Source organism: Perca flavescens, chromosome 13 (genome assembly GCF_004354835.1).
Source record: "Perca flavescens isolate YP-PL-M2 chromosome 13, PFLA_1.0, whole genome shotgun sequence".
Lineage (NCBI taxonomy): Eukaryota > Metazoa > Chordata > Actinopteri > Perciformes > Percidae > Perca > Perca flavescens.
Genome location: NC_041343.1, coordinates 13,022,692 through 13,040,235, shown reverse-complemented (window position 1 = coordinate 13,040,235; position 17,544 = coordinate 13,022,692). Strand labels below are relative to the sequence as shown.

Below are 17,544 nucleotides of genomic sequence, written 5' to 3'. Positions count from 1 at the left end.
TGTCCCAGACAAGTGTATCTATTAATGTATTCCTGCTCTGAGTGCAAAAGCACAGATTTACAAACAGACATTGTGTCCTAACACACCACTGCTCTCCATGAGGTCCCTCTGCCTTTGTCACCTCTCTCCTCACTGCACCTGTGCGGAGCTTTAGGACACCAACTTTTTAATTACTGAGAGGAAAAGCTGCAGTACGTGCATGCTATAAGAAAGGGGCAATAAATATATACAACTGTTTTAGAACTGTCGAATACATAGCCAGCTGCAGCATGCTGGAGCCATAGAGAGAGCAGGTATACATACATATATAACATTGTGCACTTATCAAAGTCACCTCCATACATAATATATTTCATATTTATATTTTAATATTCAAATACTGTACATATTGTAAAGGCCCGATTAGCAATTGATAAACATTTGGTCTATATTGTCCAAACCCCCTTGTAATCAATGTGCTGTGAACTATTCTATATTAATGGCTACTGTTTTCATAATCTATTAATTGTTTTTGTCACTTTTACGGCTGGTTACAGCTTCTGGAATGTGACGATTTGATACTTTTATCTGTTTTATATTATTATAAATTGAATATTGTTGGCTTTTGGAGTGTCAGTTGGACAAAACAAGACATTGATGACGTCCATTTTGCGCTGTGGAAAATTATAAAAATTTTCAGACATTTGTTTTAGACAAAACATAAATAATCAGCAGGTTAAACACTAATGGAAATTATTTGCATTATTTGCAGCCCATCATCATCTTCAAACTTAAGTCTCTGCAAACTAACCAGTTTAGCTTAGTTACTGTAACTTTATCCTACTAAAATAAACTCAACTGTATTTTTCAACCTGCTCCCAATGAATACCTGTGTGTCTGCGTGTGTGTGTGTGTGTGTGTGTGTGTGTGTGTGTGTGTGTGTGTGTGTGTGTGTTGAACCGCTTGACTTCCAGCAGGGACCCCAGGGGCAGAGGATTGATCTGTAATGTAGCCTGTAAGTGACCTCACCACCCATTAGGATCCAAGTTCACATTAAGGCCTGAGCATTTACACACCGACAGGTTAAATCCACCTTACTTTCAACACAACAGAGACTTAGCTAGACTGATGAGATACAATTCACAATTCATTCAGAATACACCATTCCTCTCACAGTATTCTGGAAATACATAGTACAAGCAGTGTCTGTCAATGGTCTGCATGCATGCAAAACACATCTGTATCCTGTATAATTTGACCAAAAGGGAGTAGAACAAGATGGAGTGGAAGTTTGAAGAGAAAATAGGAGGATGACAGTAGAGCTAGAGTACAAAGATAGTAAAAAAAAGAGAACACAGAATACTGAGGATGAGCAGGTGAAGTGTTGATGTGTGCAAGAAGAGTTTTCTGATCTAGTTTTTTCTACTCTCATCCATAAATTGTAATGTTTCCCTTCTGTCATTGCTTTTCAGCTCTGGGTTTTATGGGCATGTGTATTAAATTACTGTGCAAATACATAAACAAGGCCAAACTGTGTGGCAGGTGGATTAGATGGAGCATGGTTGGGCATCTTCTGTGGACCACCATGTGGCCGCAGCCATCTGCTGGTCCAGTCTCTATTCATCGGAGCCACTCATTAGCTTTCTGCTGGTTAGACTGACGGCCTCGATCTGCAAGCTGAACCCTCTCTGTGTCCCACTGTTGTTTTTATTCCCTTCCACAAACCCTCCATCTCTCTGTCTCCGCTCCAGCTCTCCTCCTTCAGATCATTGCTCAGACAAGCAGGCCTCCATTGTCTTATGAGGGTCACACACACGCGCACCCACGCAAAGCTTAACTACAGGGATGGCATGGGACGGGCAAGTGAGAGGGAAATAGGTCAGTCTGCATGCAACCCCCCTAATAAAACCCCTTACTGTCCTGGCTGGACAGGAAAGTGGGGCAGGCTAGGACACACACACACACACACACACACACACACACACACACACACACACACACACACACACACACACACACACACGCACACACACGCCCACACACGCCCACACACGCCCACACACGCACACACCTCCAGATGGGTAACATGTGTGTTTGACAAAATGGAACCTGTTGGGGTTCAGAGGGCATGGCTGCGCTGTGCTATGTCATCAACTCAACCTTCAGAGCGGTATGTGATTGTCCTGCTAATCAGGGTCTGCACATAATAATTCCTCCATGAACTCAACAAAAAAAACGTTGATTAATTTTTTCTTTTGTCTCGTCACTTTTGAATTCTTATTTTGTATTTAAATGGTTGGGAATCAGAGAGAAGACCCACAGGAAGGAACTGCAGTGGGAGCCTCAGGTCTGTGGTGGCACAAATGCTGCTCTGAAGGTAGATGACTTGAATGCATCAATACCCCTAATTAAAGTCAATTAAAATGTTACAAAAATCAATACGTAAACAATACCTATGTGTTGAAACTAATTAAATCTCCAGCACTAAGACAGACACTTGCAGCTGGAAAATAGAATCAATCCTATTTTTTCTTTTGTGTTGCAACTATGCGGAACAGCCCACCAGAGCACTGTTTTTACAGTAAAATTCAAAGAACGTTCAGTGATGGTTGAGTGCTTTGACTTGCTGTTTGCAGTGGATTTTAGCAGACAATGTCCCTCTTTATCAATACAAAACCAGACAACATCCTAGGCAGAGTTTTTGTTACCACAGAGACAGCTAACAAAATAAAAGACATGCAAGTCAGTTCTTGTGAATGTGATTGTCTATCTATCTTCGCTGTATAATCGACCGCCAGAAAGCCCAGTGCATGCTGGGATAGGCCCAGGAACAAGCATTTATGGAAAATTATGGAATGAATGTTTTTGATTTAAAAAAAAAAAATCAACCACAACCACAACATATGGATTTACTCACTCGAAATCAACTGCAACTCCTTCTGCTGTGTTTCTTAAGGTACGAAATAGTGACAGGCCAGACAGGAAACCACCCACTCACTCACTTGCAGAGAGCTCTCAGTCACAAAATCAATTTTAATTTTCACATCTTCGTTAGACCTATCCAGACAGTCCTTTGATGGCCGAGAGAGTAAGAAAGAACGAGAGTTTGACCGGTAGTTTGTTAAAGTAACTCAAGATATGGTTAACTGAGGAGTTGGATATCAGCATCAATAATGTTTCCATTGGGCCCTTTATATAACCACATGTATCTACTGTATATTTATATTCACTGTATGTGTGCATAGTTTTTGTGCTTCAATGTGAGTGCACTTACAATATTCAGATAACGAACTGTTGTGCAGACGTGTTGTGTTTTAGAGGTCATGTTGCGGATAAGTGACTGCGTTGATTGGCTGTAAGGATGATGAGGTCACTGTGCTGATTAGAGCGGTGGGTCGGGGTCAAGGTTGAACACGGCCACATTGCGAGTGATTGTTGTGTTTGTGTGTGTGCCGCTGTCGTAGGGACACGAAAGTTCAGTGAGCAGCTCGTCATGTTCAACATCTGATCCTCACACTCACTGCTCATCAACTGACCTACATACCCCTAATTACACACAGCAGCCTCACGACCGTATTCACAGCAACACCCCATACGTAAAAAAACCCATAAATACACACAGAGAGGACTGGCACATCCACACCAGATCAACTGTATTGATGTTTAGGAAACACGGTGGGAACTCTTAATGTAAAGAGAGACTGCAGGGAAAGGGAAAGGGAAAATCATTCTCGATTTTAAAGTGAAAACATCAGAATAGAGAAATAATGATTTAAAGAAATTTCATTTGAAAACAAAAATTAAACAAAAATAGCATGTATAATAAAATCTAATTCAATAATTTGTTAACAGAAACTTGTATACAAAAAAATGACGAAAATGATGTGTGTGTGTGTGTGTGTGTGTGTGTGTGTGTGTGTGTGTGTGTGTGTGTAACAAACTTGTATGCATTTAGCTGAAGTAAAATGAGTAAGGTAAAGTAGGATGTGGAAAAATGAGATCAAATTAATTTAAATTTGATAACTGTTTTTTGTGAGTGTATGTAATTAAAGTCAAAATTAAAGCATGGAGTAATGTTGGAGCAGAAAGCTTTTTGGGGTTATTCTGATAAAATGTGTAATAGACAGAAATGTGATACAAAGTACAGTAAAACACTACAATACTGCACTTTGTACATGAAAACTGAAAATGAAGTAAATAAAATAATAAAAATAACAAACTACTGCAACCTTGGTGCATGTGTATGTGTGACACAGTGTCTGTGTGTTTTGCATACATATAATATAAAACGCCATCTGCCAGGACCTGAGGCCGTTCTTGCCCTACTACCCTCCTTGCTTCTCTTCCTTTGGTTCATTTTTTCTTCTCTACCTACCTATCCCTCTCTCCTACATTGTTATTGCAAGCATTTTAAATGCAGAAAATAAACATGTATACATCTCAAACATACATTACACACAATATATAATTGCATCATAAGACACTCATAATGTATTCACAAACAACAACAACAGACAAAAAGACTACATCAACGACAGTACATTTCTCTCTCTCTCGCTCTCTTGCACACCCACTCACATACAAATGAGGTTAATGAAGACGAATGTGGGGGCACAGTCCTATTGACATCCTATGTCTCTAATTGTGGCCCTGTTCTTCAAGGACATGGTGCTAAGACAAGCAGGGAGAGGACAGGAATAGATCTCAAGAACTGTGGAATAGTCATGTAACTTGGAGGAGAGTCTATCTAATGCAGTGTCAATCGCAATTAATACGACATTGGGGGAAAACAATTGTATGTGATGAGATGTAAAAGCGGTAAGAGGGAAATGTCTGTGAAGAGAAGAGGAAGACGAAGGCGAGTTAGGGAGGATATATCAAGCAGGGAGGGAGGAAGGAGGAGAAGGACCAGATCAGTGATCCAGAACAGTGAGCAGACAGAAGACACGAGTTAAGAGTTCGGTCAAACATAGAGCACAGCGGTGCATCAGCCGTCCTCACACACAAACAGAAACACACACACATAAAAGATAAAGACATACCTAAATCCTATGAAATGACTCAACCTGCCCACCCCAGGATAATCCAGATCCACTCATGTGATGTCCTACCTGGTACGATGGAAACAGTGTCTCTCTCCCAGGACACGACGCTGACGTACTCCTGCACGGCAGCGGGGATGAGGCACTTGAACACAGCTACGTTGCCCCGCATCGAGCGCTGATCCGCCACCCGCACGGTGTAGGGCTCCCTGAAAACTACAAAACAAACCGCACAAATCATATTGAGATAGCTAATATCTAAAGCTTTAAAAGGCAGGGTTGTTTTCCTACCATTGAATACAGTGGTTGAGGTGTGGTGACCCATTATGATGTAAATGTTGCTTGAGACGTTTTTCCAGACAGGCATATCCATACATTTTTTTTTACTTAAAAAGAGTTATTATTTAAAAGATATTATCTACACATAATATCTTCCAACATCTATCCAGAAGACCCGTTGACAGTGGATGAACATCATGACGATATCATCACCATGTGAGCCTTCTTGTTCTGAGACAAAAACAATAATCTGCTCATGTTTACATCATCAAAAACAACACATTAACACTCCAGAGCAAAACGCCCTTTCATCAATTTCTACAGAACTCCACATTTATTCATTGGAAATTACTGGCCTACTCTCATGCTGTTTGAACTCCTCTAATTCCCCATCCGCTTTCACCATAAATAGTGCGGGCCACCATTAAGCAGGATAATCACGGAAATTATTTTCTAGCTTTGGCATGACATCATCACAAAACACCGATCTCTTGTTTTTGCACAGAACTTCATAAGGATACAACGGAGGGAGATGTGCATTCAAAGCAAACCAAAGGGTTATTGGTGCGTCAGTATGCAGGTTCATGCAATATTTTACACTCTGGTGAATAAGCAGGGACTCATTAGCAAAATCACATGAAAGCTAGGACGTATCCGAAGGTTGCTAAGAAACTGGTTCGGAGTCCCTTCCCTGGTAACAGACACGGTGACAGCATGCATACATTCCTGCTGCAAGAGGGGAACACATGCAAGAGCACAGACATTTGCATCTTCTTTGAACAGATGAGTGGAATGAAGCAGATCTGTCAAATTCTTCTGAAATAATATGGAACCACGGATGCAAATTGGCTTAGAAATTGTTGTTAGCCATGAAGCAGGAAAAGTGATTCAAATGAGACCCCTGTCAATTATTGTTTGATGGCACAAGGGCCACAGGACTGAACCCCATGACAAAGCGTCCGCATCCTGTCTGACCATAACCTGTGCACCGGAGCTGCCGGGGCCCAACAGAGGCCGCTGGCTGCAGGATGTTTGGTTCATGCTAATCCCTCGTCTCCTGAGGCCAGGCTTTTGGGTCATGTGGGAATGAAGGCAGCAACCGGCTGGCATGCAGCTCAGGGTCCTGGCTCAAATCCTCAACTTGGCGCTAGTATTAGTATTAGAATGAATATGAGTATTAGTATCAGGTCGGTGTTGGGAGGCAGAATATGAAAACAGATGTTGATGGAGGGGGAGGGAACGAATGGCCTGAATGAATGATGGAAATGGGGGGGAGAGAGACAATAGATGCAGTGTAACTAACATCCAGCTGCAGCTTTGTTCCAGCTGCAGTTTGATGTAACTCTTTGGTGAAGTATCTGCTGGTTCTAGAGCTGCAGAGACCCAAACCCCCAGACGTACTATTTTACTTTAGATGAGGTCTGGCTTATTAAAGCAGCCTCACACAGTCCAATCAATGGAAAGCACCAATTAGGTTTGTTAATGAGAGATAATTAAAGAAGTGTGCTGTGGCTATATTTAGTCTGCACAAGAGGACAGTTTGAAGAACAAGGGAAGAGGGAGGAGGAGGACAGAAAATGAATATGATGGCAACAGAGGCAGCTTTTGGTCAAAATGTCTAAAAATAGACTACCGGTACCTATAATATCTACTTGTGTTTATCAGTTGAGTCTTTATTCTCTCTGATGCCTAAAAATAATTAAACATTATTTTTATTTATTTACTGAAAAGAGAACAGTATATTAAAAAAATGTCCCTGTTTTAGCTGAGTGAGCGCATAGCTGTAAAAGGTCACTGACACTTAGAACCGTACATCCTTATCACTTGGTGTTGAATTACTTTTCTCACCTTGCAAAGGTTTAAAAACAAAGGTTTAAAAAAATATATATATTAAAGTGGCCGTCAATTTCCTAGTGGCCTTTATTGTGCCGACCTTTTAAAAAAAGGAGCGTCAATGAGTGTGATCTGGTCATGTGATACAACCTATAGCCACACTTTTGTCTCCTCTTCTGATCTGGTTATATCATTTAAAATGTATCACACTGGAGTTGCTACTAAGTACTGTAGGGGTTGTGTTTTGCATTTCATCCTACCAGATGGTGCCATGCTGTAGATGGAGCTGAAGGGGTTATGGCAGTATAAAGTGCAGTGGTTCATTAACAGCTCAGTCAAATAGGTGTGAGCGAAGGCCGAGGCCTGGTGTAGTATGTGATGCAGATGTTCTCTCTGTAGACTGTGTTCTAGGTCAATCTGTGTTCAGGTCGAGAAGGGCTATTTTAGGGCAGGTGATTCTGGGTGTGGGTAGGGCTTTTTGCAGCTGCCAATCACATCTGCTCTACTTTCACAACTGTCTCTTTTTGCTCCATTCCTCATCATGTTGTGTCTCACTTTGGCATTTTGATCCATAACCGTCCTTTTTTTCATCTCAATCTTTCAGACCCTTCGGTCTTGCTTTGCTCTTAGGCCCATTCCCTTATCCCGACTGTGGTCCCAACTCACCAGCTTTGATGCGGATGTTGGGGCTGCGGATCTTGCCGGCTTGGTTTTCGGCAGTGCAGAAGTAGTCGTTGTCGTGGATGTAGCTGTTGTAGGCGGAGGGCGAGAAGGGGTACAGCTGTAGGGTGCCATTGGCGTGCACGTGGCGGATGTGGGGCACGTCGTAGATGTCGTCGCCGGTGGCCAGGTACCAGCGCAGTATGGCACTGGGGGTGCCCCCTGCTGGACAGGGCAGGGACACCCCCACCGAGCTGGAGTAGGTTACCCTCTGCAGGGAGGCATTCACAAAGTACAGCCTGGTGGAGCCCACATCCTCACTGTGTACTGCAGGGGCAAAAAGACAACACAACATCACCGAACAGGCCGTGGTGGAGGTGAGAGGCGAACGATGAGCACCTGTTATGTGCCGTATACACTGTGTAAACACACACATACAAGCTAACAGGATTCCACTGCCACTCACTTAAAGCAATCGGCATCACATTAATGGACAATAAAATGGACAGAGTGGGAATGCCCTTCAAATGTGTTGCAAAATAATCATAACAAATATATGTCAAATGTCCAGCTGCAAACATCAGTCATGTGATTCAGAAAGCCAGGGATTTGGGCTAAAGCCTGTGATGGTTTAGATAGATCGGAGGGAGGAGGAGCCTGTTACCTCCGTACAGTGTGTGCACACATGCACAAACAAAGACAGAGAGAGGAAACTCGATGATAGGTTATGTGATTGGAATTTCTATGCCAGACGCAGAGATTTAAGTCTACTTAATCTCCTTACATATTTAACACACACTCACACATGCACGCACACACTCACACACATATACAGGAATGTTCTTCATTGGCACTCAGATTAAACACATACAGCTCCAGCAGAGAAAGGAAAGTGAGAAGAGGAAAGGAGGAGGGGGCAGTGAAGAAAATTTGGGGTCGTAATAGAAAAGATTAGAAGAAAAAGAAGAGTGTGTGTGTGTGTGTGGGGGAGAAACACTGCTGATGGACAGATGTGTATGTTAACCACCACTGCTTCTAAATTATATCATCTAATACACACCACGCGCCACCACATGTTCACCTCAGCACAGAAAGTCCATAAAACATCATGGAAAATACTAACAGATACTGTAAGAGCCAGGATGTGGATCCAAACTGGATGAAATTAGCACTCAGCATACTGTGGTTGTTGTTAAATCATGACTGTGTATTTACTGTCTTTTTTACAAAATGGATCAAATAGATTTATCAAGTATCAGTGGTAGAATAAACACGTTTTAATATATTGATATGACATTTTTGATTGATTAAATTGCAAAACATTTAATAATTTAGTGTTAAATGTACTCCTTATTTCATAGTATTTGTGTAACAAAACAGTTCTGATCACTTCTTCTACCCTGGTAACCTTTTGTAAAAACCTATATGAAAAGTTGAAGGTCTGGCACTCAGATTTATTCGAGAATATGTCCAATATGTCACAGCTCAGCACAGAATGACGCCAAGATATTGTAAAAAAAAAAAGATCTAGAGATGAGACTGCAAAATGGATAACACAAAATACGTTAATACAGTAATGATTACTTTCCGTATTGATCAACAGCAGATTTATTTTTTGATACATTATTAAATCATTTTGGTCTATAAAATGTCAGAAAATAGTGACAAATGCCCTTCAAAATTCCCTACAGCCCAAGTTGAAGTCATATTACAACTAATATTTAGCCTTTTGCTTGAAAACGATGAATTGATCTTCAAATTATTTGTTTTCTGTTTATCGACTTATTGATTAATTGTTTTATTTTTTTTAAATCAAAAAGGTTTTGAATCTTCTGTGGTCCAGATAATCTGTTTACCGACTTTGTAATAACACCAGCTAATTGTTAAGCTCACTTTAATTAAATAGCAGTACTGCATGTAAAATACAGTAACACCAATCACAGTGTACAAAAACATTATGTTTGGTGACACTGACAACTTTATGATTGGTGTTGTGCTGTACCAGCTAAATGATGGTCTTGTTCAAGGAGCTTTGACACATCCTTTTTGAATAATCATGAAAGCATGCTGTAAGATTGAGGGAACAGGATGAGAGAGAAATATCCCCGTCGCTCACACTGTTATTAGGTTTTCACAGGTACAAGAAGCACAATACCCAAAATAGTTGTGACAATCAGAACCATTTGTGTGAACAAGGAGTATTAACTTTGTGATATTGATGCAGAGAATCACAAAGTCCATCAGATATGAACCTTCTGGAGTATTAAAACCAAACACAACCACACACAGCTTTAAGCTATGGGTGATGTAAACAGAAGAAGAAAAAAAAACATTAACAGAATCAATCACTACCATCAACAGTTTCACTGTGCTGGCACTAAGCTCAGTGCACCAGATAGAAAAAAATAAGACGTAGCGATCTCTTTCATGCATGAGGGTTTGTGAATAATTCCAGCTTCCTTTCAAAGAAGTGCTACTCTCCATAGTAGACTAGAGATTGATAAAGCTGGGCAGAATGTTACAGATGGTATTTGAAAATGTGTCTGGCAGTCCAGTGGTGGGCTGCAAAAACCAGGTCAGACTCCCTCCCCTCTGCAGATTACTGATAATGGCCCCTGAGCATAAAGCCCATATTAAAGATTGCAATATCTATAATCTCCCAATGGGGGGACAGGACTAAAGTGGAAGAGTGAGGGGGTCACCCTGAGAGCTTGGGGGGCTGGGCAGCAAGAGAGCCTCTCATACAGTAGATTATATGGCCTGGGGGCCCAGGCACTAAGGGGGGGCTGGGGAGCACTGGGACTGATGGAGTGGGAAGTGGAATAGAAAGGGGATCAGAGCAAACTCCCACCACTCAGAGCCTGTCAAAACCAGGCAAACCACACATACACTCACCCGACACACACACATGCATACACATAAACACATACACACTCCAAAAAGCAGCTCTCAGCGCTCAGTCACACTGAGAGGAGACAGAGCAGGTTGCCATGGTGGTGCTGGCACTTGGAAGCGGTGACTGAAACAAGAACAACTCAACAATTTAGCCTAACAACACTGAACAATCTAAATTTAGAAACTTTAAGTCACCAAACCCCAAATTCTGTCACAGTGTCTGCTGAAGTGAGCAGATATGTTTAAATGGCATAGAGGTGAACACACAGACAGAAAGCAGGAAGTGTAATAGTTTTCACTTTGGTGTGTATAACCTAGAGTTTGTAAAGTTTTGTAAAAGAAATAGTGTGTAAATGCCTGACATGCCAGCGGTGGCCAAGCCAGTCAGCGATAGTGTGGAAAAACTGCCGTTTGGTTAGGTGTGGTCAGGCACAGCAACATGAGCGCATCACGCTGGATGTGCTCCAAAACTCAACTGGCACAGTCCTGGTTTGTGCCAGACTGGCGGACTTTCCACTCCATTTAAGACCAACAGTCGAAACATTACATACCAACTGTGCCAACCTGCATAGACGGCTTGTATGGCAAGATAACAAAATACCACATGCACCAACAGTGAGGTAAACGACAGAGACTGCATGGTAAACACATCTTTGTTGTGGTTGAATCCAAATGAAAAAGTACTGAAATGTGAGTGTCAAAATTCAAGTTGGGCCAGTTGCACTAACCCTAACGCAGCTGTTTGTGTTTATAACGTTTGAACCCCTTGGATATGGACCTTTTTCACAGCAGACATTTTGACGTGTCATAGTAGGAAAGGCACAGCTGAAATTGTTAACCTTAACGATGGCTCAATTCCATCAAGTGTCCCAGTGAGCTATTTCAGTGAGTCAGCATGCACAATACCAGGGCCTCTCCTAAGTGGAATGCAGCCATCATTAATGGTTTTGAATACACCTGTGCTTTTCCTACTATGACATGTCAACACGTCTGCCCTGAAAAAAAGGTCTATTATGCCTCAAACACACCGCCATGATCAAATTGAGCCATTATGACCACAAGTTTGACAGAACAGAGAACTATTCCCCTGGGGGTAACAGCTCAGATAATGTTTAACCAATGAACACATCAAATGTTAGCTAGGTTGTTACAGTTAAAGTGGATATATGTAACTTTCAGTTTGTGTTGATTCCAGCGGCCCATTTGGACAAAAGCGGTAGTGTTTTTACTACACTTGCTGTCGTAAAGGTCTTTTCTTTACGGTGCTGTATTACCCACTCTACATGTATTATCCATACTGTCTATGGTATTATCGAGTTAGCTTTGCTCTAACAGAAAATCATTAATTTACAATAAGAGAATACGTTACAGATGCATCGTTGCATTTGAAGTGTTGCATAAGGTAACTTAGCCTACTTTGGCTGTATCGCGAGCTAAACCGGGTAACGTTATCACTGTCACTGTGTCAAGAGCCAAAGCATTAAGAGTTTGTTGTAGCAACCAACGTAATAATAACTTTGATTTATATTGCGCATTTCATGAAAGCCAAGGACGCTTTACACAACTAGGATAGCTACAGGGGGACACGGGGAAAAGAAAATAGTAGCTAGGCCAACACAAACACGGACTAAAAGGAATAAAACGTCCGCGCTAAACAGAAGGGGGATGTAATTTAATCTAGCTAGGCTACTGGTGTACAACCACATCGCACAATGAATCTAAAGTTATTTTATGAATGCAATAGACATATTACATACCTGAGGGCCAATTCGGGCTCGGTTTTGATTAATTTACAATCCGTAATTATCTCCAGCTGTTGAAAGCCCGATGAGTGTCGGGATTTGCCCGTCTCTTTCACTTTCCCTTTTAGCTATCGCTAGCTTTTAGCTAGCTAGTTGTTCTTCGTTTATTCCCTTTTTCTGTGATGGCCCTGTCCCAGTATCAGCTATAACTACAGCAGATAACTTCTAAACCTCTAAAATACAATTAAAGAAATCTCCTGCTACCTTTTACCTGCATACTCACTAACACAGGCTTTTCTGTTGTTAGCCTACACCGAAAGCTGTGACCCGTCAGAATGTGTGCTTTGTTAGCCCGTCTACCTTCGCGGGAAAAATCGGACCCGGGCAAAGGCATCAATAAAAACCATAGGCTACAAAATAGCTGTTACAGGTCATGTATGATCATCAGATGGAAAATTACTCAGTTTCAGAAAAAATTTAAAGTTACATATCCTAGTTCTTTTAAGTTTTGGCAATGGGCCATATCAATTTAACATAAACTCAAGTCTAGTTATCAACTCATTGGTTATTCCAAATTAACAAAATAAGGCTGAATTTCAACACTAAAAACGATTCCATCCTTGTTATCCATGTCCTAAAGTTCCAACTGGTCGCATTCCCACAATAATATCTGCCTGCATATCCCATTTTATTTTCATTATCAATTCATTTGTCAATTTCTTTTCAATTAGGCTAAGTGATGAATCATTTAGACCTTAAAATGTCAGAAAAAATAGTGAGATAAATGGCAATCACAATTCCCCAGAGTTAAGTCATCACATATTTTGTTTGGTCCAAAACTTAAAGATATTCTGCTTCCAATGAAAGAAAACAGAGAAAAGTGGCAAATCCTCCCATAAGAGAAGCTGGAAGCAGAGAGCGTAGAGCTGAAACGATTAATCAACCCTCAAAATAGTTGCAGATTAATTTTCTAACAAATGACGAATATTAATTACCTAACTGTTTCTGATTGAATTTGATTGAATTGAATTGATAGAAATACAATGAAATCTGCAAGTGTGCTTTAACAATATGAGACAACTGTATCTAACCCACATGGTGCTGTTGATTTCAGTGACACCACCTTGCTCTAACCCCAGCAGCATGTGGACAGTCAGTGCCCTGATAGCAGTGCTGACCAAAGCTGTAGGAGTTCCTGTGTTGCTGATGTTGCTGCTGCAGATCACCTGCACCCAGGAGGCTTCATCAACCTCGTTCAGACACAGAAACCCGAGAAAGAAGCAGCCCTCACTGGATAGTGTTGGAGAGCTGATGCTGCTGCTGGAGCTAAAGCTTAGGCTGTCAGAGTCACAGACACTATTTTATACATCCTGCCAGAGAGCCATGCATGAATATGTATGTCAGAGAGGCAGAAGTCATAACCTATGCAAGGTTTCATCATGCATAATGCAGCTGATCTACGCCTCTCCAGGATGTGGGTGTGCACAGGAGCATACGCGCATACATGCACATGCGCGTGAGCCCACACACACACATACACACACACACACACACACACACACACACACACACACACACACACACACACACACACACAATGCTCACAACTGTATTGTGATAAGGAGGTAAACAAACCCCAGAACCCCCAATGTCTCACATTTTCTCACACCCAGAGCTCCCTGTGCCCAACCAGAGGCATAATACCTCCACATGTTCTTCTTCTTCTCTCACCCATCTCCGTCTTTGCAATTCTTTATCATGGTCAAATCATTTTCACACCATTTCCTCCTTATTGGTGATAGGAAACATGGTAAAGGTCAAAAGGATTCAACTTAAGAGAGACAACACATGCACATCAGTCATGTGAACTGTCAAAAACTTCTCTCTCTCCTCTCTTCCAGTGTTTGCTATTTTATTAGGTGTAAACTTATGGATAATCCTCAGGGGTCTGGCATAAGTAGGTGGTTGGTGGGTGGAGAAGTAGGGGGGAAGGTTGTTGGGGTTACATCTAATCAACGAAGGGGCATTGCCGCTCCCCACCTACTGTCTTTCTTTACACCCTGTCCCCAACAATCTGCTCTCCACCCCACCCACCACTAACACCCCACCACCACCCCCGGCCTGTGCTGTGTCAGTAAAAAAAAAAAAAAAAAGTGTGCTACTTCAGCAGTCCCCTGGGACCTGCTCCCCCTTACATCAAAGCAGCCAGTTTCTCTCTTAATGTGAATATCAAATCTGTGGATCACAAGTCCCAGCACAGTCTGCATAAACTGCCCCTCCCCCAACCTTTAATTCTGCCTAGTGATGAGGGAGAGAGAGGGAGGGGAGTTACTGCCAGAGGAAGCAGTGAAGGGAGGGAGAGATGGAGAGAGAGATGGAGATAGAGAGAGAGATCCAACAAAAACAACTACTTGCTTCAGAGATTTGACATTTGCTGAACGCACCCTCCTTCTGAAAATGTGCAGCCCCAGCATCCAATAAAATTTGGAGAAGGTCTGGCTCAATTTAGCAGTTCTTGCTGGGAAAAGAATGTCTCACTGTCGACGGTGTTCATTTGCATCTTTTTGTTGTTGTTAGTGTTGTTTAAATGATTAGTTCTTATTCATAATCTCGTTGGACGAATGGGAGAGCAGGAATGCCAGCGACAGAGCTGTGACATCCTATTGGTGAGCTGGGAAGTCCAATGAGCTCCGCTTCTCTGCTGTCACTTTGCCCACCATAAGGCAACAACATTAATAAAAATTTGTGTGCAAATTTTTATTTATTTTGTGATTTGTTAATTTCTGAAGATTAACTGACATTTGTGTTGTTACATTATATATTTAACTGTTGTTTTTCAGAGTAAAAAGTGTAGGGGATGTGAGTCAAGTTGTTTGATTAATCATCAGACCTTGATTTTTTATTTTTTTTTAAATGGCAGTCTATTCAAAGATATTTCATATTTTTGTTGGAGCACAGTTCCCTCATTTGAAATTAAAAGAATCAGAATCAAGTACTGCATAACCCCTGAAAGGACAAAATTACGACCAAAATCACACAGCTTGGTATTTCTCATTTAACCCTCTTCAAGTTGTTTTTCTAAAATTAAACAATGCCAGGTTTGAGCTGGTAAAATGGTAAATGTAGGCCTGCGCCCTGCCTGAGTAATGATTGGCACCCCTGTGGACCACACTCTGTCATTGAGTAGTGCCTATAGCTCAGATTGCAGCTTTAATTGTGCAGCCTTGCAAAGGCAGCGCAGGGAATTGGACTGGGGAAGGAAGGAGGGGGGGATTTTGCATATTTCTATTTGTAGCGGGCGATCAGTGAGAGGACAAGAGTGTGCCATGGTGAGGGATCACCTTATTGCTATACACACGTCAAATTAAAATTTAAGTCATATTATTTGAATTTTACACAAATCCTTTTTTTTTATTTTCTTTAATAAATTATATATTACATTCAAAGTTAGGCCTACAGCAGGCCCGTATGTTAAAGTGGATTTTATTCACTGCTAATTAATCCGCAGTTACAGCAAATACAGTATGTGAATTTCAATTAAAATGATAGATAGCAGAAAACAGTTTTTGTTTTGAAACGTCCTATTAAAAATCACAATAAAATCCTTTAATCAGGTATAATATTCGAAATTACTAGAGAAAAACCATAAGCATTGTGCTCTAATTGGTTAACTGTTACCCTTCACATCTTTTCAAAGATCCGTTCATTAGCCTACATCCTGATTGCCCTCTAAACCTGAATGTTTCTGACATATTTAGCAAATGTTTTATATTCTAAATATATTTAAAGAATCATGTAGGCCTTAATTAACATATGAGTGAACGTCTAGTTTAGTTTCTGAAGAAATAACATCCAAAATAGTGTCCAATATTTATCAACAAAACCAAGAGGGGTGTCCCCGTCACTTCCCCTCCTCCGCGCACCCGCCAACACACACACACACACACACACACACACACACACACACACACACACACACACACACAGAGACAGAGAAACACGAGCCGTGACGCACGCGCTGGCACACGCGCGAACACGTCTGCGGGGTCCAGGTGCGCTATTAGTGAGGAACATGACCGGGCAAGTCTATAATCTGCACCCACGCCCCTTGAGTTTCTGATTAGGTGAAATAAATTTGCGCATATTAATATGATTCCGCAAACCCCAGAGAAGCTCTGAAATCACATCTTTTAAGATGAATAATTGCTTTAAATCATTAGCAAACATTTGGAAAACGTATGGAATTTATGAGAGGAAAACACAACATGGATAACAAACACAGGCAGCACATATTTAACTAACTGCTAATTGATATTCGCGGATATTTGAAAACAATAATCCAATGTGAGAAAATGGCAGAAGTTAAAATGGCAAATTGAGCTAATGTCCTATTTGAATCACCTCGTTTGCATCGCGAACAGCCATATCCCTCTTTTCAGCCAATCCACCCCAATCCTACATACCCCAGACTTTTTGCTAAATAAATGCACACTCTCTCAGGCCAAAACAATATGTAAACATGGCTCCAAACAGGCAGGCTACACAAAATGCCTAGAAAATGCTCTCATGTGGAGATAGTGTTTAAATGTCTGTTATTTTCGACGCAGATTTGTTCAGGATTATTATAATGCACTGTAATAGCAGAATATCAACTTTGCAGTATGGTCAGGGATTTGCTGCATATACTGAACAAGAAAGAATCCATTTAAACAAATAAACCACCTTTATATAAACACAATTAAATAAAAGGAAAAAACATGAGGAGACCAAATGAATTAAATAAGGAGGGCAAATCTAAATGCACCAATTATGGCCTTTATGTGGGAGTAGATCTATTAAACTAATAAGGCCGTTGTGGAAAAAAGGGGCCCTTTGATTTGCCATCCAATTTGAAATGGCAACAATTTGTCATCACACAGAAAAAGAATTAAAAACCCTAAAATGATCATCTTAAAAAAATTGAGAGCATCTCTCTGCAATCGAGAGCTTGTGCCAAATAGTCCATGAAAACAACTGTAATTAGCAAAGGCTACACAATGAGAGCATCAAGATATTAAAAATCACAAGAATTCCCTCTACAACTTTACAAGACAGTTACATTTTGAATGAATTTG

At 41.1% G+C, this 17,544-nt stretch overlaps 1 protein-coding gene across 4 annotated transcripts in view; it reads right to left on the bottom strand.

Moving 5' to 3' along the window:
* The window catches only part of LOC114566745 (Down syndrome cell adhesion molecule-like protein 1 homolog), a 57,541-nt gene that overhangs the window by 39,392 nt on the left and 605 nt on the right, over positions 1–17,544 (bottom strand). For 3 of the 4 annotated variants that reach the window (XM_028595430.1, XM_028595431.1, XM_028595432.1), the window contains exons 2-3: positions 7,800–8,120; positions 5,091–5,237 (exon numbers count right to left, since the gene is read on the bottom strand). In XM_028595430.1, coding sequence (XP_028451231.1) covers positions 5,091–5,237; positions 7,800–8,120 — 468 coding nt within the window. Of the gene's footprint in view, positions 1–5,090; positions 5,238–7,393; positions 7,638–7,799; positions 8,121–17,544 lie in introns of those variants that run through there. The other variant, XM_028595429.1, reaches the window with a different exon arrangement.